The sequence below is a fragment of the Centruroides sculpturatus genome, unplaced genomic scaffold (genome assembly GCF_000671375.1).
Source record: "Centruroides sculpturatus isolate CEXI.00-Female unplaced genomic scaffold, Cexi_2.0 scaffold314, whole genome shotgun sequence".
NCBI classification, from domain to species: domain Eukaryota; kingdom Metazoa; phylum Arthropoda; class Arachnida; order Scorpiones; family Buthidae; genus Centruroides; species Centruroides sculpturatus.
The window spans coordinates 264,137-291,845 of NW_019384542.1; the positions used below are offsets into that span (position 1 = coordinate 264,137).

At 28.2% G+C, this 27,709-nt stretch overlaps 2 protein-coding genes across 2 annotated transcripts in view; one reads left to right on the forward strand and one right to left on the reverse strand.

The window, feature by feature from the left end:
• Positions 1-11,630, forward strand: part of LOC111623396 (zinc finger CCHC domain-containing protein 2-like) — a 68,572-nt gene extending 56,942 nt beyond the window's left edge. Inside the window, exons 11-12 of the mRNA XM_023365960.1 lie at positions 2,228-3,346; positions 9,801-11,630. Of these exons, the coding sequence (XP_023221728.1) occupies positions 2,228-3,346; positions 9,801-9,856 (1,175 nt within the window). The 3' untranslated portion in view covers positions 9,857-11,630. The remainder of the gene's footprint in view (positions 1-2,227; positions 3,347-9,800) is intronic.
• A 7,926-nt stretch (positions 11,631-19,556) lies between these two features.
• LOC111623404 (RNA-binding protein NOB1-like) overlaps positions 19,557-27,709 on the reverse strand; it is a 50,164-nt gene continuing 42,011 nt past the window's right edge. The window contains exons 5-9 of the mRNA XM_023365966.1: positions 24,829-24,922; positions 23,547-23,761; positions 22,189-22,286; positions 20,577-20,718; positions 19,557-19,835 (exon numbers count right to left, since the gene is read on the reverse strand). Coding sequence (XP_023221734.1) covers positions 19,599-19,835; positions 20,577-20,718; positions 22,189-22,286; positions 23,547-23,761; positions 24,829-24,922 — 786 coding nt within the window. The 3' untranslated portion in view covers positions 19,557-19,598. The remainder of the gene's footprint in view (positions 19,836-20,576; positions 20,719-22,188; positions 22,287-23,546; positions 23,762-24,828; positions 24,923-27,709) is intronic.

Sequence of the window (27,709 nt, forward strand, 5' to 3'; positions counted from 1 at the left end):
AACTAAAAATTTCCTTGCAAACTTTTAAAAGTTGAAATGGTAATTTATTAGAATGTTCACTACAAAATAACTAAATAGATCAGTAAAAATTATAGTTTAATTGTTTTTCACATTTTTAATTTTTTATATTGTTTAGTAATGTTTTAAACAGTTACCTGACATTTACAGTAAAAGATATAAAATGCTCGCGCCTACTTGTGGTCCACACAAGCATTTTACATCTGTTATGATTTTCCTTGAAAATACTGTACTGCTAGCACATTTCTCTCTCTCTCTCTCTCTCTCTCTCTCTCATTAATTTCCTGCTTTGTGATACATAGTTTAATAATTAGTTTAATAGAAATAAAATTGGGTAACAAGTATCACTGATTTTGGCAAATTTAGGTCTTAAAAACTAGCAATATTGACCATACCTGTAGTAATACTATAATATGTTATAATTTTGAACATCAACTAGGTAACCGAATAGATGTTTTACACGAGGAAAAAATGCTTTATTTGAACATTTTTAAATTTAACTTTTTGTTAAAAGTATGTTGTTTTTTTAAAAAAGTTCCATTTTTTTCTTGAAAGATTGGTTTTAAAATTACATGTTCATAAGTCAAGAAAATTGATTTTCATGTACTGTGCTTAAAAGAAAGATTTTTTTTAAACACAGTACAGTACTACAGTCGACCCCCCTATAAGATCATAGATACGTTCCATTCTTTAGGAATCTGATTTCTTACGAGTCCTTTCAATCACAGCCAGACATGTGTGAAGTTTACAGACTACGGCTGATTGAAAGGTTTTCTTCCATAAAATTAATCGATTCTAGACTAATCCAACTCAACATTTCCAAAATACGTATATATTTTTTGGAAATAATCCGTGTATACTACACTATAAACAAAAAATTGTAAGATTACTTATCGAGTATGCACCATTTGACATCGCCATTGCTAAAGCTTGTTTTCATCGCGAAGCAGCACACCAAACCACAACCGATTTCTGATAACTTATTTTTCTGCGAAAACTTCATTGAACTTCGGAGACATCATTAATATAAATAATTTTTATCGCCGTTGAATAAGAAATGTTTCTTTCACAAGAAATGTATAAAATTACAGTACTGTATTAGACTTACGGNATATAAATAATTTTTATGGCCGTTAAATAAGAAATGTTTCTTTCACAAGAAATGTATAAAATTACAGTACTAAACAGACGATAGGTCGCCTAACTCGCCGTAGCGTGACGCTAGACGGCGAAAAATATATATTTAATTATAATAAAGTTACAATAAATTAAGTTAATATATAATTATATATACAGTACCTAATTTATATATAATTAATATATAATTATATGTACAGTACCTAATTTATATATAATTTATATATAATACTGTACAGACGATAGTAATCTCTTCGTAGCGTGGCGCTACGGACGGCGGGAAAGTAGTTCAGCTGCCCAATGACATTTTACGTAATTATAGGAGTTTTTTACCGGTTTTTACGGATACTGTCGCAATTTTTTCGCAGTTTTATAGCAATCATAATTATAGGGACTGTAATTATAGGGGGGGTCTACTGTATTTGTATATCAGAGAATACTGTTTGTTGATTTCATGCTACCTTGTGTTTACTAGATTTACATACAACTAATAATGATAAATGATTATAAAATAAAAAAGCTCATATTTCATTTGTAAATTGCTTATTTTTTCATTACATTAAAGTTGTGGATCCTATCAAACATTTTTTTAAGGACTGTGCCAAAAAGTACTGTACTTTTTGGCACAGTCTTTGGAATGTATCAAATGTGCAAAAAGAGGGATAGATGTACTCAACATTCACAGTAAGTACAGTAAGTAAAATGCTGTTTTATTATGTTGATATTCCATACTGTAAGAAATGTGAGGGTCAGGGAATTTGGACAGAGTTGGTCAGGGAAAGTCATGGAATTCAAAACAAAAATTTGAGTAGGAACCCTGTAAATAAGAGATTTTTCTAGTGACTAGTGGATTGAATACAGCTTTTTGGGTTGTATGTTGGACAGATCTTATGTAGATGCTAATTTTTTTATTCTTTACATTGTGTAAATTAAATGCTTCTAGGATATAATTTGACTTTAATATGATATTATATTTTGAGATGATAATATGAATTAAGTGTATATATGTATTTTTACATTTGTAAATAATTTTAAGTTTTGGTTTAATTATTTTTTATTTGAATTATTTCAGGCACATTTATGACTCCTAAAATTTATGACTGTCAGCTTACTAATAATAATCAGAAAGAGACACAGAAAAATAAAAATTGTCAGAAAAGAATGGAGAATAAAAATATTTCAGGTAAAACTAAAAAGACAACTTCAATATTAAAAGGAAAAGAAGAAAATACTTCAAATCCTGTTGAAGAACAAAAAAATGTTCATATTATTTCAACAAATATGCCTTCTAATCATCAGTTGTCTCGACCAAATACTTTACCTCTCCATTGCCCTTATTTGCCATTAAATGGAGATCAAGATTCTTTTCAGCAAATATCAATTCCTCTTAAAAATTCTGATATTCAGTCTCATATACCAAGCAATAGATCAGCTACAACTTCAATGAATCATATTGTTAATTCACCAGAAAATGAAATTAAATCTATTTCATCTGTGAATTCAAATACATCATCAGTTAACAGTAATCAAATGAGTCCAAATGGAGTGCATATGCATGAAATAGCAGCAGCTACAAGGTCACAACAAGTGCCTGAGGGTGTTACAACCCAGTATACTTCATTTATATCCCCAATAGTGCATACTAGTCAACAGTTAAATTGTACTTCATCATCGTCGTCATTATCATCATCATCATCGTCATCATCATCACCACCATCATGTGTTAATAATGTCACTGTAAATTCTATGTGCCCATCACCTTCCATGTCTTCTCTTGTACCTAATACTAATGTTACCAATACAATAACATATGGTTGTATGGGTTACATACCTCAAATATTTCCTCCTCCAATATCATTCCTTCACCCACATACTGCCTCACAACATAATGGATTCATATCACCTACAGTGCCAGCTCCATCTCAAGCTTCTAATTTTATGTATCCTATTCAAAATATTCTACCTGACCTTACATATACTAGTTACCATATGCAAACCCCTGCACCTACTCCCCACCCATCGTCATCACCACCTGCTGGTTTTATTACTTTTCCAGGCAACTGTACTTATGTTCAAGGTACTCTACCTCCAACCAATGCTCATATCAAACCTCTAACTTGCTATAATTGTGGAGGAGTTGGACATAGAGGATGTGATTGTAAAGAAACTCAGGATGATATCATCAAATCTGGTAAGAAAATTATATAAATTAATAAAATTAATAACATAAAATTATATAGTGACTTAATTTGTAATAAATAAGTAAGAGATATTTGAAAGTATTAACATTTTTTTATATAAACATGCATTGAGATTGTAATTTCATGTTTTTAGAAATTTAATACAGCAGACTCTTGATAACTTGAAGTCGAAGGGGGAAAGAAAATTTTTCAAGTTAACACTTTTGTTAATGCCATAAAAAAGGTTGCACTGAATATGTCAATTTGTTTTTTCATAAACTGTCACTGTTACACACAAATTAAGAATAAAAAAAAATTTTATTTTGAGCAATCTATGGAATTGTGTGTGATGTGAAATTGAGTCACCAGCATCTGCCCAAGGACAAAAATGATGAAGAAACATTATTATAAAAATGGTCTTGGGAAAGTAAGAAACTAAGCAATAGTATATTCTAAAATGTTTCTTACACTTACAGGTAGCAATAAATGACATCTGAAAAATAACATGTGCACAATTTACCAAAACCATTCATTATCTACATGACACAAAATCATATCAATTGTCAGCAAAAGTGTTAGTGAAATTTTGAGTTATGGAAACTATCATTATTTTAATGAGACTAAATATGATAATACAAACAATATGGTTAGACTTAAATACATTATTACATTACAGTTATTTACACATTTTTATTACTTAAATACATCAAATATATTTATTAATTTTTAAATACACCAATACTTCCAATTATCCATGCTAATTAGTGGATGGGTGTGCACAGAAAATAATAAAACAGATAATCCAAAACAGACATCTAAACTATAAAAAAAAAACTGTTTAGAGGTTTTAAACTACAATATATACACAGCTCAACTCCATTATAATGCAAGTGTTAGTCCCAAGTTTCATAACATGAAATATATATATCGACTGCTCAGAGCAAGAGGGTTACAACTCAAAATTTTTGATGTTTTAGTTATTGTACTTATGGGAATGCTTGTATCGAGTTCTATCTTATGTATAAAGGTTATAGCTCTAAATGGCTTATTATGGCTCTGGGATGTACATATAACAGTTTTGCAATATGCTAATACACTCTGTTATTGAATTCAAGAGGGTTACATTTTGAGTTGTAACAGTTTTCAGCTTTCACTTAATTGCATTCTTGGTGAAAGAAAGTCTCATATAAAGTTGCAACTCTTGCATTCTAAATCTATCTATCTATATAACCCAATGAACGTGTGTCCATCTGTCGATCCGTGTAACAGTATGCCAAAAAACGGCCACTAGAGGCGCCCTAGCGATGATTTTAAATTAACAATAAATTATTTTTATTTGTATAGGAATTTATTGTTTATACCACGGAATGATATAAATAATTATTAAATGTCTTGCCTTGCCTAATTTATACTTTGCCTTATACTACAAAAGGAAACTCTCATGTTACAACTTTACAATTTATGATATTTCAAACAGTAAGGGCCACTGTTATTTTTGGCATGAAGGCTTGGCCAAACGAGGTTTAAATTAAATTGGAACATGCCTCTATAAGTTCTTTACTTCATTGCCCAATACAGTTAATGAAGTAGTTTTGTTTTCAGATAATTATGCAGGGCAGAACAAGAATAAATTCATTGCTTCATTACTTTTATACTGTGTAAATAATAGAGACCATATTAACACTATTACTCACAAATTTCTCATTCAAGGGCACACACAGAATGAGAATGATTCAATGCATTCCACCATTGAGCGTGAAAAACGAAGAGTTGTTAAAGGTGGGACAATAACACTACCTGCTCAATGGGTACCAGTACTGAAATTAGCCAAGAAAAAAGGCAGCGTTTATAATGTGACTGAACTAGATACAGCAGATATCTTCAATTTGAAAGACTTATCACAACAAATGGGAAACAATTTCTCCAAAAAATGAAAATAATAATTTAGTGAATTGGCCCAATATTAAGATCATTAAGGTCATGAAACAAGATCCTTATACCATCTTCTACAAGCACTCATATGCCCAAGAGGATTTTGAAAAGTTAAACATTCGACAAAGAATGAGAGGTAGATCTGCCAAAGTCATGCTGAACCCAGCTTATTCTTCACCACCAGGGGATAGATGCTGGAAAGAAGAAAGATTTGCTGGACTTGTGTAAAAGTGGTGTCATTCCAAGCATGCATGCATCATTTTATAATTCTCTGAAAGTTTCCAGTAGTGTTGAAAAAGACTGATCTCTAATTTGCTTGATAAAACCATAGCACAATTAGTGATACTTTTTTAATGACCGTGTTAATTTTTTGTGAAATTTCTTACTTTTGTTTTTATTGTTTGTCATGTTTGAACAACATGGGTCTCATAAAACCAGAATGTAACATTACATTTTTCTGTTCTGTTAAAATAAATACTGTAACTTTATATAAAATGTATATTATTATGTAATGGCAAACAGCTGTTCTAAGTAAAAAACTGAGAAAACAATAATGACATTTTGAATGCAAAACTGTTGCAACTCAAAAAATATGTAATAATATAACAGAGAAAATACATTTAAATAATATTATTATTCCAACTCAATGTAATGACTATAATTAACATTCAAACCAAATTCCATTGATTTTAAACAATTCCCTGATTTATCAGCTGGAATTGAAAACTTCAAATGGCTCTCCTGAAAAATCTATATTTTTGAGTTGTAACTCTCTTGTTCTGAGCAGTCGATATAGTCAATAAACATAAAATGTAAATTTCTTCTATTTTCAAAAATATCATGTAGAAATTTAAATCTTACATTTTTTTTCTAAATTGCTGTATTTTAATTTTAGGACTAATAGGATTTTTTTTACATCTGTTTATAATACCAACTTTGCTTACTGCAAAATAATATTCCAGGGGTACAGTACAACTGTCAATTCTAAGAGACTTGCTTCAGTCTATTAGAATTGACAGTTGAGGGAGGAAAGAAAAACTGAATGTTGCTTATGATATTTTGTCATTTTACAGTAATATGCTCTATTATTCTCCAAATTATCTATGCATGGATAAACCATGCTTAGATAATTGGGAGTTCAGGATATATATATGTATAAAATAACAGAGCATTGACACTATCAATGAATAAATCTTTATTGTCAATGATTTCTTGTTTTATGAATGAAATTTTTTCTAGAAAGCCCTTTAAAAACTTGATAGCTTTTCTGACTTCCCTAAATGTAGAGGTAACAGGATATTTGTTTTTGACTGGATTTATTTCTTTCTCATCTTCATTATTTGTTTGTTGTGCTTGGTTCTTTATTTCAGCTTTTGATGTCATCAGATAAGTGTCAGCAGACAGCTAAGTCATTGTCAATGTCAGCAAATCTTTGAATGGCACTTTTTCTTCACTCATTGCTGTAATGAGATTGGACCAGTTTTCTTCAATATAGTTAATGGATTCTAATTTATTTGAAACATTATAAATTGTTGATGAAACCTGTTTTTGTAAAGAAATTTGCAATGGTGCTTTGTGGAATTTCATTCCAAGCTTTTGAAAATGAATCATATGAGTTTGGAGTGAATCTGTTAGATGAAATGAGAATAGTTAGCAAAGCTAGGAATGGAATTTCATTCCAAGCTTTGTTAATTATTCTAATTTTATCCAGCAGGTTCACTCCAAACTCTTATGATTCATTGTCAATAATATGCAACATGATTCATACAATAAGCTGTATATATCATAGTTTAAAATTTATTACTTGACATGTTCACTCCCAAAAGAAGAGTTGCATGTTCTTTGCATTTTTACTTCTGACAAGAATTATCTCTGAATAATTGTTTTGTCTGCATTGAAAGCATCATCCACGCTATATTTTGTAAAAGTTTTTGAACTTTTCAATCACTTTTTACAGTTCTCTCGCACTTCTGCACTTTCACCACAAATTTTATTAAAATCTAGTCCATGCTTGTTCTTAAATTTATTCAGCTACCAGATGCTTGCTTTAAATTCAATAACTCTCAACTATTGTTTGAATTGTTCAGCTATTTCTTCAAAAAGATTGTTGACAGAAATGTTCTTATTTCTATACTGTAAAAACCACTTCAGCATGCCTCTGGTAGGCTAATCACATTTACACTTTATTTTCTGTTATATCTGATTTTGTTATTTATTGAAACTTTCCAAAATCCTCTCCTTGTTTTTCAAATCTATAGAAAGAATACTCAAAGAAATGTCAAATTCTTTCCAATTTCTGATGTTTTTGTTTTCCTCTACAGTCTTTATAACATAATGTCATAAATTATGTCTCCAATAATAAGATGTCATAAAGAATTGATTGAAAGAAATTGACAGAATCTTTAGTTTTTTGATGCTTGCCATTTCTATCTGCTTTAGGATGAAAATAGTCAACTGAAATGTAAAAATGTTTTGCTAAGACAAAAATTATGACAGTCAAATTGTTTTTTCTTAGGAACTTTGATACAGGTTAAGCCAGGCACTTTGAAGCAGTACCCACAAGATTTTTACTTGTATTATTATTTTCTAAATTTCATTTCCGAATGCGAATTGTGCAGTTTTTGTACATCTCGGATGTTTTTGTTTGGATATCAATTTTTTGGTTAATGATTGTTATTACATCAAAACCTATGATGATAACATACATACTGTTCAGTCAGGGCTCGGTGATGGTCCAACTGATATGCTGTTAAAATCATTTCAATATGCTTTTAGTAAAATCATTATAAAAATCATTCATTTCAATGCAATGTTATCCTCAAAAGCATAAAATTAAATGATAAAAGTAAAATAACTGTATGGGAAACCTCTTGAAGTTTTGAAATATCACTGATATCAAGAGAAACTTAAGTTTAAAATTTGAGCTTTCTAGACCCAATAGTTTTTCTGTAGGAGTGTCTGCAGTGCTGGATGAAGGAGAAAAAAAATACAAATTTTTTGAATAGTTTTGTATTTTTCAATTGCTTATCTTTAAGCAATCACTTTAAAGAAAAATCTGAAATTTTGCATACTGCATAAGAAAACAATTATATTTTGAACCAAGTATTTGGAATTTAGGCACTTGAGGCAGAGAAATCAACCTTGAAAAATTGGCAACTCTAATTCTTGTGTGCACACATATATATATAGTTATTCAGTGACTTTTTGCTTGGTATGGAGTGTCACTGCCGTGATTCTAGACACACTGATTAATTGGTCACTATCAGCAATGAAAATAATCAACATGCAGTTCAAACTTTACAGTGAAATTTGCACAGTATGAATGTTTAGTTCCAAATAAGGAGATAAAGACAAATCAAAAATTTGATTGGCCAGTAGCAACTCAGGTATAAGATTGTTACTTTATTCATAAAACATCATTAAAATTTTAAATTTTATCATGCAGAAGTATAATTCTATACCATATCAATCTTCAACTTTGTAATAATATTGTCCATCCTTTTGAAAATGCAAAAGAAAGTGCATAAAATTAAACATGAAGTAAAGTATCTGGGTTTTAAATTAGCAAAATAGGATCTGAAAACTATCAATACTATGACTTATAGAACCACAGAATGTATTGAATCTATGGTAATTAATCAGAGTAACAATAAAATTTAGATTTAGTGAGAATTTCAAATTAAGAAAGTTCAACTTATCAAGAGATCAACTTACAAAGATTATAATATGATATTACAATTATTATAATCTTTGAATTAATATTCTGCTGATTGGCCATTTCTCTTGAAATCATACTTTAAAAACAATGTTATTGTTACTGTTAATGTAGAATTTTGAAGATGAAAAATGTTATATAAAATTTATAAATAACTAAGAAAAATAAAGATAAAATCATCTTTGGCTGTTGGTAATTATTTTATAAAAACTTTCTACAAAAGTTTTTTAAATATATAATTTTATGAAAAATCTTAGAAGAAAATATTTTTTCTAATGTCAAGTGCTTTTGTTAATTTTAAATTTGTTATTTGAACTTTTTCCTTAATGTAGGAAAGTTTACTTTATTAAATGAAAAATTACTTATATTTGGTTTAGTTAGATTTTTAATAAAATTGTATATTAAAAAAACTAAAGTAATTTATGTGTATATTCAGGGAAGATACTTGATCATTCATATATAGACATTCCAGTTATTTAATTTAATATGCAAATGCTAAAATAAAGAAATATAGTTGGTTGGAATATGGCTTAGAAATGATTGAAGTCCAATGCAATTAATCATACAATTTATCTGTAATATATAGACAATGAAAAGTTTACAGCTAAAATAAAAATTTGCTATCAAGTAATTTTCTTACTAAATTTATTTGATACATGATTCATGAATAAGTGATTTGCAGTTTAAATTTTCAGTTGTAAGTTTAGAATTAGAAGCCTTTAAGAATTTTATAAATTTATTTTTAAAATTTGACATAATTTGATATTAAATTATTGCTTATTTTGAAAAATCTGATCTATTTAAATTTTTTTTTTCAGCTGGACAATTTCATTTGAATTTTATTCCTGTTTCTAAAGCAGTAGAAATACACTGAAAAAACAAAGAATTCCATAATCTGCAGAAATGATGATATCTGTTTCTAGTCAACTTCTACTTAAAGTCAACCATTGCCATTTTAATTTGTTAAAACTAAACAGATTTTTAAATACTGTTCTGTTTTATGAATATTTCAATACTGAACTGAATTTGATGGATTATTAGTTTGGTATATTATTGTATGGTTACAAACATTTTTAATCTTCTTGTGCACTTTATTACAACGAAATAAATCGAAAGAATCCATCAATTTCATTTCAGCTAGTAAAATTAAACAAAGTTTTGAGAGGTTTCTAAACAAATCGGCAGCATTTATTTTTTAGTTACCTGATGACAAGAATGTTTTGTCTATAACTTTTCTAGTTCCGAAATCTACAATGCGATATTTGTATTTAAGAAACTCAAAATCTGCTGTTGTAACCAATTTTAGAATTTTACGTATCGGTGATTTTTATGTGATGTCATTTTCATGGAAATTTCTCATTAATAAGATGCGTAATTTTATTCAACGCGTATACAATCATTGAATCTGTTATTTGTCTTAAAAACCCATTAACTTCCATAAAAGTTTTCATAACAGTTAATATTATATCGACTCTTTTACTATGCAAATATATATATATATATATATACATATATTAATTGAAAGTTATTTGTGCCCAGATATAAAAGTGCTGATTTCCTACATATTTATTAATATGAATACTTGCACATATGAAATCTATCAGATCAGAATATTATTAATTTTTTGTCAGAGAAATCATATTTTTTTAAAAAGTTGACATCAAACTGCTGCATTAAAAAAATGAAGAATATTTGTTTAAGTATATATATGTTTTACAGTTTGAATTATTAATTAAAAAAGTTTCTTTAACTTGTAAATGTTCCTCATTGAATCAATGTTAGAAAAATAAATGTTTCAATTTTACAATAACTATATGTGTACATGTCTGTATAAATACTAAGTAAAAATGAGATGTATATGGAATAATATAAATTTCAAATATTGTATTGTTCAGAAAACTTAGTAAGCAAGGATAAAGAGAGAATCATTTTAAATGTGTAACTAGTCAGAAAAAAAACAACTAACTTCCGTATTTCCTCTTATTTTTATTTTTTATTTTCTAAATATATATGTATATAATAAATATCAAAGAGAAAAAAGAAATCATACTGAAATGTTTGCTGAAGAATACTTTTATTAAAAGTTACATTGTTGTATGTTGCATAAAATATTGGTGAGTGAACTGTGATAATAAGTAGAACGGTAAGTTAATAATTCAACATATTTCTAAACGTACTTGATAAAAGTTATACTAAATATATGCCTGCAGATTGTCAATAATACTTGGTTATACTATGAACTACAAAAAAAAATATTTTTGGACAATTTAAATATTATTTATTATAAAAGAAATACTGTGCATTATATCATTAATGAAAAATGATTTTTGGAAAATCATAAATGTAAATTATGTATATTTAAGCTGGTGCATTAGAAATTTTTGAATTTATGTAGCTACACTGTATACTGTTTCGTTGAGATTATTTTAAAAAAGTCATATCACATATATATATATATGTATAAATATCTGTATGTAAATATAATATAAAACAATGTGTTGTAGCATAAACGAGAAAAGTATTTAATTATTGCTGCAATTTATTTTGGTACTATAATATATAGTATTTACTCAGTGTATATAAAACATCAAATTTGTTGTGGCTTCAACTTTTTAAGTTATATGTACATAAAAAAAAAAGATCATCCTCAGAAGTCATATTTGTTTGAAAAATTTTATGAATTGAATATATTTCTAGAAAATATTGAAAATTTGAAACTTTGTAATTATTTTATGCATTAATAAATGTATTATGTAATAATAAAAATTAAGTAATAAAAATTTTCAAAAATTAAATTTAGTTTTTTGAATTGAAAAGGAAATTTTTATTAAATGAAAATATTTTCTGATCTTAAAATATAAAAAAAATTTTGAAAATAAACATCTGAATGTAGATTTATAATGCATTAACCCATCAATTTCCATGTCAAAACTGATAAAGAATAGTGAAAAAACTTTCATAACTAATTTGCATATACTTTCCAATGAAACAGAATCAAGAAAAAATTTATAACCCTTAGTTTTTTGGAAAATGGGGTGTTGCTGGTTAATAATTGTATCATGCATCATATATAACACGAAGTATGTAGAGTGATAAGAAAATACAAATTTTCTCTGAATAAACTTTTATTATTATAAGAAAAGGTTTAAGACACTTGTGGAATTTTTATGCAAACCTATATTGCACTTTAGGAACATTTTTGGCTGCATTTGTAACAATATGCACCATTGTTATAAACATTATTTTCTTTGTTGTCTGAGTGTCCATCAATATTACAATGTCTTCATTATATAACTCGAACCATTCAGTGATATTTAGATCTTTGGCATTTGCCAAAACCTTTTTCAATCACCTATCCCACAAGAAGAAAAAACAGATGTATTGTTTGAACTATTTCTTTATTGTGAATTCCTTTTTATTCTTGGCAATGGGTTCAGTGATTACCTTTTGATCTTTAGAATTTATATTGGAAACTGGCATGCATTTCAACTTGCAAATGTAATGGAAATTGGCTAGGAAAATGAATAAAATTGCCTTCAGTTTCAAATTGATGTTGTCAGGGTTCTTTCCATGCTTTATAATTATCTCATTCAAAGGTCAAGTAAAAATATAAATGAACCATTATACATACACTCACTAAAGAGCAGCTGAGTTGATATATTGCCCAGTGTCACCTGCAAGTGACAACTAATTTTTAAACTGATTTTTGTTATATAATTTATTTGTTAGTATAATATAATTTAAGTTTAATATTTCAAGAATAAGATAAGATTTTAAAAAATGCAATATCCCTTTTGTCATATTTTTTCACATATAAATATTGTAAAATACACCTGTCATAAAATTGCAAAACCATTTGAAACATTAAAATTTTGAGATGACTTTATGCCAATGTTTCCAATTAAAAGTATAAATATACTACTACTATAAATATTTTGGTAATTTGTTTAAAAAAAATCGCAAACCTTTGTCAACTATAGGGACACTGGGAATTTATGGGTTAAATCGGGTGGCCAACAGTTTTTGCCCCTGGGCCGAATTGGAAAGAAAACTTTTTTCATGGGCCAAACCAGAGGGCTGGCCTAGGAAGATTTTGAGGTAATGCGAGATCTCATTGTGGTGTCACCCCGTAGAGACTAAATTGTACATAGAGATTACAGATACAGTTTACACATTATCATGCATTAACATTCTACACTGTTTTAATGCATTTAGAGATTTTTAATGGAGCGTTAACTTTAAACGCACAGTGAGTTATTGATTTCTCTTTTTTAGGCACCAGAATTATTCATCGAGCTGTTCGGACTTGAGTAGCTAATATTGAAAGATTAATCGCGGGCCACAAATTCATTAAACAGGCCAGATCCGGCCCGTGGGCCGTATGTTGGCCATGCCTGGGTTAAATGCTATAGAACTGGTGTAACCAGGGAAAGTTCTTATGGTGCTGCAACACTTTTATACTGATCAGTTTTGTTACTTTAAAATAAAAATAAATATAATTCATATTTCGAATTCAATGGTTGGAAAAAAGTCAGCAATGAGTTGCGTAACTTTGCTGGCCAAACTTTAAAATTGTGTGATGCCATCTGTTATAAAAACTTTCAAATAAAATATCATATTATTAATTATTATAAAATGGCAAAAATTTTGAGGTTAGAGATGAGTTTTATTAAAAAAAACTGCAAATGCTAACGAGCAATTATTTATTGTGACATAGTCACAATGCCGGACTGCAATTTTTAATTTATTTCATTTAAAATATATGCTTTCCATCTCAAATTAGTGACTTGCTCCTGTACATCATACTTTTCCTTTAACAATGAGCCATGCCAGTCATCCATCTAACATCTTTCAAAGGAAAATTTTTGAATTGAAATAATGATTTCTGGTTTACGTTTGAAGTTTATATATAGTTAATCAGGACCTCCTGCCCCTAAGCTTTCCATGTCTGGTCTCGGCTTTCATCTATCTAACCCCATTCTCGAGATTAAGGATAGATGAGTGGGAATTTATAGGTGTACAATTTTTTCAAATTGAAATCCAAATCTTTGAAATTTGTTCTTGAAAGCTTTACCATGTCACTATGTAGTTTAAGCAAGAACGTGAAGTGCAGAGACAATAATAAAAAATTTATGGTATGGCTTTGAAGTGTCAAGCTTATATTTACCAAAGAGAAATTCCCAAAACAAAACTTTGATTTCATTTCGGGTGCCATCATTTTTACTCAACGCAATATTTTTTTTTTATCTCAGATGTTTTTCTTTATATATCAATTGTTTTTTTGACAAATTAACTTTTTTACTGCCTTTTTATTATAACTGTTTATTATTGCTTCTATAACATAATAGTCAATAGAAACACAATGAAAAAATAAAACTCAGATCAAAATCTAACTTCTACAACTAAAAGAAGAGAAAACTGAAAAATGTAATTAATAAAATTGTTCCAGTTTATTATTCACCGGTTTAATTTCTGGGAACAGAGCAGTTGAAGATGACTGGTATATTTTTTTCCAAAATTCATATTTTAAAATTCTACAATATACTTGAATTTTGTCAACCATCGGAGAATAACTATTCTCGTAGTAGCCGGAGCGAGAGAAACTATTTTTCAAACTAATTTATTACGTCATTCATTTAATAAAATACAGTGTGTTTTTTTAGAGGTATACAAATTTAAAATGAAATAAAACACATAAAAATAATGTTAATGGCCATAGTGTTGGATTTATTTAAAAGCTAATTTTATGCCATTAGTGTTTAAACATGATTTCGGCATATGGGTGCCACAGCTGGCTTGAATGAAGCGCAATCGGGAAGAACAATTTTCAATCACTTTATAGAGCAACTGGGGCTATCATACTGCAATTTTTTTGAAATTGTAGCTCATTAACGAGTAAAATCCTCCTGGCCAAGGTTACCCCTGGAACACATGCCAAGGGAAGGTTATTTAGTTTTAATTAATCATGAGGCGTCACAGAATGTAAGCAACTGTCTTCGGAGCTCACAACTACTGGGATAAATACGTCAAGATAACCATATACCAGTATTTTTCAACCGGGGTGCCACGGTGCCACGATTGATACCAATCGTGGCACCGTGGCACCCCGGTTGAAAAACACTGGTATATGGTATGTCGCAAAGTTTAGGGCCTTAAATAAATTTCCTAGAAAATGCCTAAAGTGTAGTACAAGATAATTCATTGTCAGTTCTATTTTGCTAAGAGATATCTACTAAGCAAAGAAACGATGACTAATCGCTTGTTAATGTAATGTTCTATGCTACGTGTGCGCACGATTTGTCACGAGTTTACCCAAACTACATTGCTTGGCCTTCACATTCCCAGTCCCAGTACCAAGCCAACTAGCAGAAAAGAACGTCGTGGACACTTGTGTCTTGTATATACTTTAAAAAAGCATTGCATTGTACTTTGAAAAACGTGCGGTTTCAATCACAAAGTAGGTGCAATATTACAGTATTTTCATAGTATTCAAAAGCAATGATGACAAATAAACAATTTTTAAATCATTTTTTTTAATTTTAATTTTTTAAATTGATATGAAAAATATAAGAAAAAGTAATGAAATATTTATTTTATATATGCATCAAAATAGTATAAAAAACTTAACAAAAATTGTTTATCAATAAAATGGTAATATATTTGATAATAAAACTAGATATAAAAAACAATAGCGAGACTATTATTTTACATGTAGGTACTTTGACAAAATTCAACGGACTTAAATTTTGATTTTGAACAGGTAGAAATGCTTTTTTTGCATTAAAATGCTACTTCAAACTGTCAATTTTAAAAATTTTTTTCCCGGGGAAGGGACCTCACCCCAGCGTTGCACGTAATATTCGCTTTCACAAAAAATTCATCTGGCCCATTAGCCCTCCTTATTCAGATTCTAGATCCGCCGCTGGTCAAGGGTGTCACGATTTTTTATTTTTCAATCAGGGATGCCACTCAATGAAAAAGGTTGAAAAACACTGCCATATACCGTGGGCTTCATGATGCATGGCTTTATTCCGAGATTTCTTACTTCCTCTCACAAGAGATCGTTTGAACTTAAATAGATGATGATGTTTATAGACATCCATGGAGTCATATTTTCTTTACAGATGAGCCTTTGTTTAAAGCCCGATTCTTGTTGTCATTTCATTTGGAGGGAACAAAGAAGCTATCTCCTTTCAAACATTAGAGAACGAGACACCACTGCAGGAATTGCAGTGGTGTCGAGACACCACTGCACACCACTATTGGTGTGGCGAGGCATTATGGTAAACAGCCACATACTTCACGTGCTTGAGAGGAACATTGAATGCTGTAAGATGTAGGAACAAGCCTACTGCCTTACGTCAGGTTTTCTCAGGGAATGTTGGTCATCGGTGTTTTAATGGATGATAATGTCTGGCTTCCTGTTAGGCAATTTAACGTTATCTTCGTGAATGCCTTTGGGATTTAGTTTTGGACTTGTGTATTTAATATGCAGAAATTTGCCATTTTTTAATTTCCTCTCTGCGATGGAATCTCACGGAGGAATGAAATTTCCTTACCACCAATCTGAAAATATCAATGTACTCAAGCAAAAAACCTCTAAACACTGGTCTTGGTCGTAGATTCATGCCTCACCAAATTAGCTGGTCGTGAATTTTCCGTGACTTCTTCACGTTTAACACCTAAATAGGAGTCAATTTCCCCATAAGTCCACCAGGGAGGCATCTTCCCATTCAACTACTTTAGTCGTATAAAAGAAATTAAAAATTGCTTTTTATTAATAAAGAAACATTCTAGTTGTTCCAAAAAAAGGGCCCACTTAAATCTTGATGGTCCTGCCTACTCATTCTCTCATTATAAAATATATTACTATATTTATAATACTACTATTGATTTCTCAGTTGCTGCATCATTCCAGTGAGCCACTTTGTAGAAAATGAGGTCAAACCATCTGATGACGTTACTTGTTACTGATTGACTGCATCTGATTCGTGCGATGAATAAGTACCAGTTCGAGTGCGTGTGATTTAAACGTTCATTTTTTTTAGGCTGCGCACGATGTGCCTAAAAAAATGAGCATTTAAATCGTGCTTTCATGTGAATATTGTTTTTTATGCTATATTCTGTATACATGTAATATATATATATNGTTTGTACAAAATAAAAAAATAATTTTTAACGATACAATAGTCTTTGTTAGGCTTAACATCGACGAAAATTCAACGCGAAGCGACACGCAACGGAGAAAAATTTCAACATCGGATACGTTAAACTATTTTTTCTTACATAAATCGGTTATCCGAAATATCAGTTATACGAACAACCCCAGTCCCCAATTGACTCGGAAAATCGACGCTCTACTTGTATATTTTTCTGTAAATATAATGTTATAAAGTTTATTTAAACATATTGTTTCTCTGTATTCTATTTAAATTGTTTATCAAATTGTTAACTAACAGATGAGCCCTGCGTTGCTCGGGTATAAAAATAACAACAGCAAAGATTAAGGTTATTAGATTATTTCGAATTTTTAACCCTTCTGTTATATTATGTTACAGTATTTTATTTATATTTACAAAGCTTATCTTACGAAAGAATTTATCATACCAAGTTAATTAGTAAAATAAAATTTTCTCCGTGATTTCAGATTTAAAGGTAATTTTAATCTATAAATAAAAATAAAATGTAATTAGTTTAAAATAAACTAAAAATCCAGAAACTTTAGTATTAAAATTTTGATTTTTACTTTTGGATGATATATATTAAATTAATAATTTAAAATAATCATTTATAACATACAGAAATTAATGGAATAACATAAACCTTTGGTATTATAATTGTCAAATATTTTGTATTTTTGTTGCTAAAGAGTGTTTATAAACATTCTCACAATAATTCAATGATCTAAAAGACCAAATAGAGAAGAAAATATGTTATTTAGAGCTCTAAGAAAATTGTAAGAATGATATCAAATTGACGTAATAAATACACACTATAAGTATTACATACAAGATAGCTGACTTGTCCGGCATTTTGGATCTTAGATGTCACATTTCTTTCACAGCCTGTGTCGTGAGCGTTAATGCATGATTTTAACAATTGTTTTATATACAGTATTATATTAAAATTTAATCTATTTTGTTGATTTCGCATTGATCACATTTTCACTATATATATCCGTTGTTAAACAAAGCATAATTTGATGTAAAGCTAGCTAGTTCATGGTAATTAATGTTTATTAAAAATTATTTAAACTTATTAAAGCTACAGTGTGATGCACTCGGAAACGAACACTTATTAAGTGGAATATCTCCGTACAAAATGAAACGATGAGCATAAAACACAATCAGGACGATTCTTTATTTCATGACGAAGCATGAAATAAAGAATAGGGTATGTTTTACATTACATGTTATTAAAATGCACGGTGCAATCATGATCTATTGAACAAAGCGTTCAGTTCCAAGTGAATCACCCATTTATGTTTAAGCTACTTGTATTTCATTGGATTTAAATACATTTGTTGTAATTTAATTAGCTCTTACTTTTTACCTTAATTAATAAATTATTTTCTTTACGTGTGAGCCTTCTTTGGAACTACTAATGGCTCATATTTGGACCCTCCAGTTCCAAATAAAACCCATTACATAACTTTTGGAAAATGTGTTGATATTATTACAGAAAACTTTTCGAGTGATGCTAACTTTTATTTCATGTTTCCGCAAGTACACATCTTACAGTATGTTGCAATACAACTTTCACACTTTTTCCTCTAATAAGCTAGTGAAAAAACAAACGTCTTAAAACGTTAGGTGGGTCTTATTTGGCGAATATACCTTATTATACAGGGCAGAACTATACGGTATGTATAAACATACAAATATTTCTAACGTGTAAGTTACGAATTAAGAATAACGATTCCTTGGAAGAGTTAAGCTTTCATCCATCACTACTTTCTTTTATCCTAGATTTTTTAAATGTTTATTTTAAACAATTTATTAAAACAGGCCTAGTTAACCATGAAAAGTAAAGTCACATTTTGAGTTATTAATGGAGGTTGAAGTAATATATCCTGTCATTTTTTCAGAAAAAATCATGAAGCAAGCCTCAACTATTGCTATCAATAGCAAACACGCAAACGATAAGATCTAAAATGGCGGACAATTCCGCTGGTACTGCACACTATTCGAATAAAATGAATGCATCTTATAATTCTTTTATCATAACATTTTAAAATTAAAAATATTTAATTTATGATAAATATTTTAGAATTTCATCGTAGTAAAATTTTAAAAATATAATTAATTTTTTAATGATTAATTAACTAAATAAAAGCCCACCAGTGGCCAAGCGGTCTTCGTACCCTAAACACTTAGAGTTCAGTCATGGCCACGTGGAGTTTTCTGGGTTTTCTCCACATCTGTAACGCCTAAATAGAGTCCAGTTCTCTTAAAAAGACCTCCCAGAAAGCATCCCCTAGGCAAATCGCCCAAGAGTTGTATTGCCAGAGCTTTAAAAAAAATAAATAAAATTTTTCATATGAAAAGTAAGTTACAGAAACGGTAAAGTATAAATTAATATTATTTTATTATTAAATTTATACAGTACAATATTGTTTATTTTTTTCTTCTGGCATTTTTTTTATTGAACTTTTGATTACGAATGCCAAGGTTTGCTGCTCGACTATACACATCATTAATTGCAAACGGAGAAGAATTAGCAATGTAGTCTGGATCAAAAACATCCACCTTTTTTCTAGCAAGATGTGAAGGTCTATTCTGTGGAATAGGTTGATCTTCAAAAAGAAGTGGATTATCTGCATGCTTTCCTCCTTTAGGCATTGGTAATGAATACTATAAAAAGTGGAATGTTTAAGTCATATTATTAAAATTATTTAAATTTCATTAAATATCATAACAATTAATGTATATTCTTCAACTTAAGTTTTATGCCTTAATGCAGATTTAATTATATTATTTTAACCTATAAATTTTATTTAAAGCTTTGACAGATCAAATGTAAGTACAGTAAAGCTTCTCTAACTCATGTCTGTAACTTGATTATTTCTCTAACTTGAAAATGAAACATTTGGTAGGTTTCAATTGGAATAGCATAGGTATTTAACATCTCTGACTTGAATTTCCTGACATTGATTTATGTTATTTTCAACTTTCCAAACTTGAATATTAATATTTTTCCTATCCAAAATGATCCTAATCATCAACTTTTATGAAATTTTCACAGTTAGTTCTACTGCCCAATGCCCATTTGCAGACAGTGTTTCAGTCCAAAGGGAGAGAACCTCTTACTTTACTCAATAAGATGTAACTGCAAAACTATTCAATTCTATTAGCTACAATAAACATTTTGCTAATGAGCATTACATGGGTTGTTTAAAACAAAAAACTCAAAAACTTCTTTATATAATGCAAGAGGTAAAAAAAAAAACAAATCTATTCAGAATTGGCATTTTTCACTCTATTATTCTCTAATTTGAATTGTCTGTAACTTAAAGTCCCTTGGAGCTTTGCGTTAGAGAAGTTTTACTGTATACACATATATTTTGAAGTATTCTAAATTAAAATACGACTTACTCTGGTACCACGAATATTAATTGGTTTCCGAAAGTTTATGTGGATCAATCTTGTTCCATCATCATTTACAGTTACAGAAACACGTTTCAATGTTCTATTACCACAATTGGGACAAAATATTTTGTTCATATCACTTGTAGTTCTTTAAAAAAAATAAATAAATAAATATAATCAAAGAACTGTTGTTATTATGACAACAAAATAAAAATAAAATAAACAAACAACATTTTCTGGTATTAAAAATAAAACATTTCAACAGAAATCATAAATTTTTAAAGATTTCAATATTCTTGATTCATGCTTAATGCACAGAAATGTTCAAGTTATATATATATATATATATGAGCTTGACACAGACTTTTAAACTTTGAATTCCATTATCCTTATTATGTGATAAAGTTCTTATTGATAATCTGATGAAGTAACAAAAACTATTTATCCTTGAATCAATTATCTTTGGTTTCTTTACATTTTAAATATCTGTGCATTTGTTTAGGAATTATAATTTGTTATGTATTAAATGATGCAAACATTTCTACAATTATTAATAAAAGTAAAAACTATGATAAAAATCAAAAAATTTTGTTCAAGAAATTTCTCGCAATAACCACACCATGATAGAAACTTTAAAATGCAGTGACATTTTTAATTTTCAAACTTATTTTGTCTTCTTTTATTGATCTTCAAGATAATATAGTGATCAAATGATGATTTTTGTTCAAAACTAATGGAACATAATTATATTTCTAACTAATATAATTTAAATATGATTCTAAAGCAAAAAACTCAAAATGAGAATGCCATATTGAATTTTTTGATTCCATTTAGAATGTTCCATTCATTTCAAACAAAAACCATCATTCGATCACCATTTTATTCTGAAAGAGGTCAATAAAAAAATGACCAAAAATTAAAAACATCACTGCATTTTAAGGTTTCTGTCATGGTTTGGTTATTATATACAAGTAAAGTATCCAAAGAAGTCTCTCTCAATAATTATTGTTTAAAATTATAAAGAATTTTACTCCTAACATAATTTTATTTCTATATTTTAACTTTAATTTTACATTGAGTGTTTATATGAGGAATAGGAATCTTAAAATATGTTAAATTTTTATGTACAATTTATTTTCTTTTGTTTTATAACAATATTGATCTCTCTCTGCTTTTAAATTAAAATAATTTTATTTAAATATAAAGTGATAATCTTAAATAATGTAATTAATTCTGTAGCATATTCATTCATTAATGTAAATTAATAATATATTTTAATTTTCTTCAATCATTCACTAATTAAACCAATTATAATAATATAATTAGCATTCCATATTTTAGCAACTTGTTATGACTAATTATGAAAGACTTCTTTGAATTTTCTAAAATTTTTAAATTTTGGAATTTATCTGAATTATAAAATCTACATGAGAAGTCAATATTTATTTTGAGTTCAGATTTTATTCTAATTAGTGAATGATTGAACAAAATTAAAACATATTATTATTATAGAAAAATATTAAATATTTAAATGTTTAAAAAATTATAAGTAAATTATTATTTTTATTTATACTATTATGATTTAATTTTAAAATCAAGATATAAAATTGTTATTTACTTAAAACAAGCATGACAACGAAGAATGAAAGTTTTCACTTTACGAATCTGCATTCCATCCACTGATACTACTTTAAGGCCCATTTGAATTAAGACATTCTGTAATTAAAATAAATTTGATTAATGAATTGTTAAAGTGAAAATGTACTGTCTAAAAGGAATTTTGACAGTTAGAGAAACATCTATAAAAGTTGGAAAATATTACATGATTGTACTTAAAATTCTCTTATTATGAAACAAATTTCAATGAATATATTATCCAATTTTAGTTATAAGGGAAAATAGTATTTCATTTATATTTACAGTTGCATGCATTCTACTTGCCCTATTCAGACAGTAAATTTCCATAAAGAAAAATATGCTTTCTTATAAATCTTTACTATCAAAATGATAAGATGGAATCATGGGTATTTACCATGATTCCATCCTATCATTCTGATAGGTGAACGGTTCTATATACCCTAATCATCTTTCTCTAATATCTTTAAACTTTTAACATCTTTTTAAAAATAAAACTGTTTTACCCTCTTGAAAAATAAATTGTATCTAATTTTCAAATGGCTGTAACAATTGTAACATTCAAAAATTAATTATAAACAATCTTCAAATTAGAATTTGTTTATCATCAATAACCTCTTTTTGTTTATCATATACATTTGTTTTTCATGCACACTTAATACTTAAATATTTTATTACTATGCATGATTGTAAAGCCTGGACTCCACATTACCGGAATCCGCGACGTAATCGTAAAACTGAAAGCCAAACTGACGAAACTTTCAGTTTTGTAACGTTCAGTTGAACAGAAACAAGACTGAAAGCGGAGTTAAAAATTATTTAACTTTTTCGTTTTCGTTCCGCGCTTCTGTCGTACTGCAGCCAATAAAAACGCAAGCATTTGTGACGCGTAGTCACGTGCATTAGTCGTGTAGTTTGATTGTCGTAATGGCAGAAAGTGTAGCGAAAACGACGAGGAAACAAATAGATTTAGAATTCTTCATCGAAGAAGTTTGAAAATACAGATGTCTGTACGACAAAAAATGTAAATAATTCAAAGCTTATTTACAATTTCATTGTTAATAAATGCAGAGAAAGCGTGGCAAAATCCGTAGCGTCGTCCGTGTTTGACTACGACAATTACAGAACTGACCAACAGATGGCGCATTTCTAGTGGCGTCAAGTTAAAACGAAAACATAACTGAAATGAAAACTCTGTATGTTTCAGTTCTGTTTCTGAGTTTCTGTTTTCAGGTAATGTGGAGTCCAGGCTTAAGAATGTTTAAAATTTTAACAAGTGATATTAAGCAGTACAAATTAAAAAGGAAATGTAATATAACACTAGAAATATATAATATTAACCTGCATTGCAAAATCTGTAGTTATACAAGCAACAGTAATAGGAGAATCATCAACAGATAGACAGTTCATTTCTTTTTTCACTTTTTCAATATTTGAAGGTGTAATCCAACCTTCATCATCACCATCATCGCTATCATTAGTTTCGTTGTACTCAATATCAATGCTGTTAGGTAAATCCACTTCTTTTTCATTTTTCATCTCTTGATTTTCTGTTTCTGTTAACAGTAAAAATGATAATTTTTTACAATATATACAATTTAAAACTTAGTACAGTAGACCCCCTATAAAACGGGTTCATATAGTTCAGATTCCTATATGACGGTGAAAAAAATTGCCATTGTATTTGTATAAACACACTAAAAGACTTGTATACTTCAGTAAAACATCATCGCCGACTCGTGTCATGACAGGATTGGTCGAATCTAGACCAATAGCGGATATTGCACAAACCATTGAGTTTAAACGAGCAGCGAACCTACTAAAAACCATTTATTATTTAACGGCCATAAAATTATATTTATATTAAGTCTCCAAAGTTCAGCAAAGTTTTCGCAGAAAAATAATTTATCAGGAAGCATGCGAGCGCCATTTGATGCACTGCTTCACGACAAAAACAAGCTTAAGCAATGGCGTGGTAGAATGGTGCACACTCAGTAAGTAATCCTACAATTTTTTGTTTATAGCATAGTTTATATGGATTATTCCCAAAAAATTATACGTATTTTGGAAATGTTGAGTCAAATTAGTCTAGAATTGATTAATTTTATGGAAGAAAACCTTTCAAACAGCCATAGTCCGTAAACTGCATACATGCCGGGATGTGATTGGCTCACGTATTTAAGGACTCGTAAAACACGAATTTCATAAAAACCGGAACATATCTACCGTGTTATAGGGGGGGTCAACTGTATTTAAAAATAAAGAAAATAAACTATTTTTAATTCATTATTTATATTAAATCATCATATATCATTACAGTAATCTTAATACATAATAATATTAACATAGCTTTAGTAATTACAGTTCTAACTAAAAATATTCATATTGATCTCACATACAAAAAACATTAAGGCCAATGTTTCACATACTGCTGATGACTGTTTTAATCGTCAAATTTATACAACTTTATTGTTTACTTACAAACCAAAAATAATTGCCTCTATCATTTTAATCATACATACTATAATTTATATATTTTTAACAGCATTGAATATTGTTTTTTCTTTAATTTAAAAATTTTTTATTTTGATGAAACTTTAGCATTTTAAATATATTCAAATACCTTTAGAATTAGTAATATTATCCAAATTCCTATTTTCTGGCTCAGTTTCTAAATTATTTTTTTCATCTTCATTTAAATTTCTTTCAGAAGATTCCTACAGGAAAAAAAAAAGTTTATAAAAGCTTTTTTTAATGATTTCCTTTATTCAAAATTCTTACAACATTAAAAATTGAAAATAATAATGTTTTGAATTAAATTTAATGGTAATTCTAAAAATGTAATTTCCTTACATCTTTGGACTTAAACACTAAGTAATTAGAACAAAACAAATAAATTACTAAAGTTCAGGTTACCAAAAATATTTGTTTTCTTGTAACCTGAACTTGGTAATATAAAAAAATATTAAATTTTTGACCTTCATTTAGGTCATCAGCTAACAGAATAAACAGAACAAATTGTTTTGCATCTAAAAACTACAAATTTAAATTTGGAAAAAATAAAATAAAATAAAAACAACAAATATTTCTAATTAGATACTTTTCGGCAATCCGAACTTTAGCAGTTTATGGTGCAAAGTTTCAGACTTTCATGAAAACACAGGATTACCCAACAAAACATTGGGTAATTCTGTATGTTAAGAAATCAAAAATTTAACATAAGTTTTTTATAATTTGTATCTGTAATAAGTAATAATTTGAAATTAAGTTAAAAGACAAAATTAGTATTCCTACATATTGATAGGAAAATTTATTTTCTATCAATCTATTTAGTTTTAAATGTAAACAAACTGAAATTAACTATAATAAATGAAATATTTGTGTATAACTAATTACTATTAATTTTTTTATCAGTCAAAATCTCATAGCAAAAAATTTAGTGAAAAGAAAATATATAAACTTCAAAAAGTTTTTTTACACTGATATGTAAGTCAGAAAATTGTTCTTTTCTTTATCACTATCCTTTACATATCAGAAGAATTATTAAAAGCTTTACAATACTATTTACATTTAGCATAATAAGTTTACGTTTTTTAGAAAAAATATTTAAATTATATTTATTTATAATTGATATAATTAAATAATAAATAGATACTACATAAAAACTATTTTGCTTTATACAAATTTTAAAGAATTATTATTGTAAATTACAAATATGACTAAAAAATTTGTCTTAACAATTTAGCACATAACTATTTTAGTAAGAATAACACTTGAATCTAAGAATTATATAATTATATAATACAATAAAATTGTTGTTTTTATGCAAAATAAAAAAATATAAAAGTATAGAAATATGTTTCAATATATAGAATGGTCCAAAATTTGAGTGAGACATATTAAAAATAGTTAAAACAGGTTTGAAACAGCTGCTTGTTATTATTTGTTTTTCAATTATTTAATTGGAAGCAATTTAATTATGAATAGCAATTATGAAATTTAGAAATAAGTAGAGTTGTTATGAAGTCAGAAAATATGAAGTATTGAGTGCATGATGGTAATGATCATATAAAATATAATGTAGGAACATCATTTAGTGTCAAATTAGGTTCAATGTTGTCACCAAGTCATTAGTTTTGGGGAATGTATGACAAAAATCTCATTATGATTTCTGATTCTTAAAACAATTCTTCAACATTTATAAGATTGTTGATTATTTGTTTCAATTGAAGATTTAAATATTTTTTAAATTGCAATATTAACAATTAAGTATTAGTTTATTGGAAACTTTCATGCTGACAAAGCAGAGACTAGACTATGTGACTCCCCACACAAGAAATGATGTCTGTCATGGTAGACTTTCTTTCATGTAGTCAGAGCAATGAGAGATTGCATTCAGTCAGTATTAACTGTTGCCATTTTAGGGGAAAAATGGTGACATTAGACATACCACCCAACTGGTATTGGATTGGCATGACTGGCAATTTCAAATCAAGGCTAGTAATCAACAAAATTATTAAAGTGTTGGCAAAATAGTTTAAAATATAAACAAAATTATATTTTGATTGAAAAAATATTAAATAAAATTATTTTTAATATTTAGTATATTTACTTATAATGATAAAATGACCTTCTCATTATAATTATGAAAGTTTTTGTTATAATTCACAAACTGTATGCTGTAGTACATTACATTTTCAAATGCTATTTGTACAATTCTAAATAAATATACTTGTTTGCACTAAGTCTACTGCAATTTGAAGTTTTAAAATTGCTTTTTCAAGATGAGTGAGTTACAGTTTAGATATTTGCCTAATTCTTCTATTCTGATGATATTTAATCAGTTTGTTGCATCATTTGCTGAATTCATTTACTGTTAAATACAATGGAATTAAAAAACATTTACAAGCATACCAATGAAAGCAGCATGATAAAAGAAGTTTATCTTCTCATTTACCTTCCTGTTCTCCCTGGTCATTGCATCAGCCAATGAAGCAATTTCCAAAGATGGTAAATTTCCACATGATGATAAGTGACATGATGGGATAGTTCTTTGAGTAAAAGGGAATTAGCTTTAATTTCTTTGGGGTAATGTTGCAATATTAACTTTATTTAAAATAAGATTACAAATTCATTTTGTATTACACAATAAAGACATTTATATGTGAATATGCATCACATATAAATAGAGAATTTTCAGGTATCTTTTAAAAGATTGATTCTGGATTTCCTATAATTTTTGATTCTTAAGCTTGATGTTTATTAATTAATGAATGTACCATGTTCATAATGTAAATCATTAATTTTTCTAAACTAAAATAAATTTTAGAAAGTATTCAAAATAATTGGAATTGCATCAGAATTGGGAAAATTTTGGCATTGTATCATCTTTATAGAACACTCACATTTCTCATTTTCACTCTACAACAGTTTTACTATCTGTAATATTCACAAAATTTGATGATCCAAGTGAAACCTTTGATAAATTAATTTGATAAATTAAA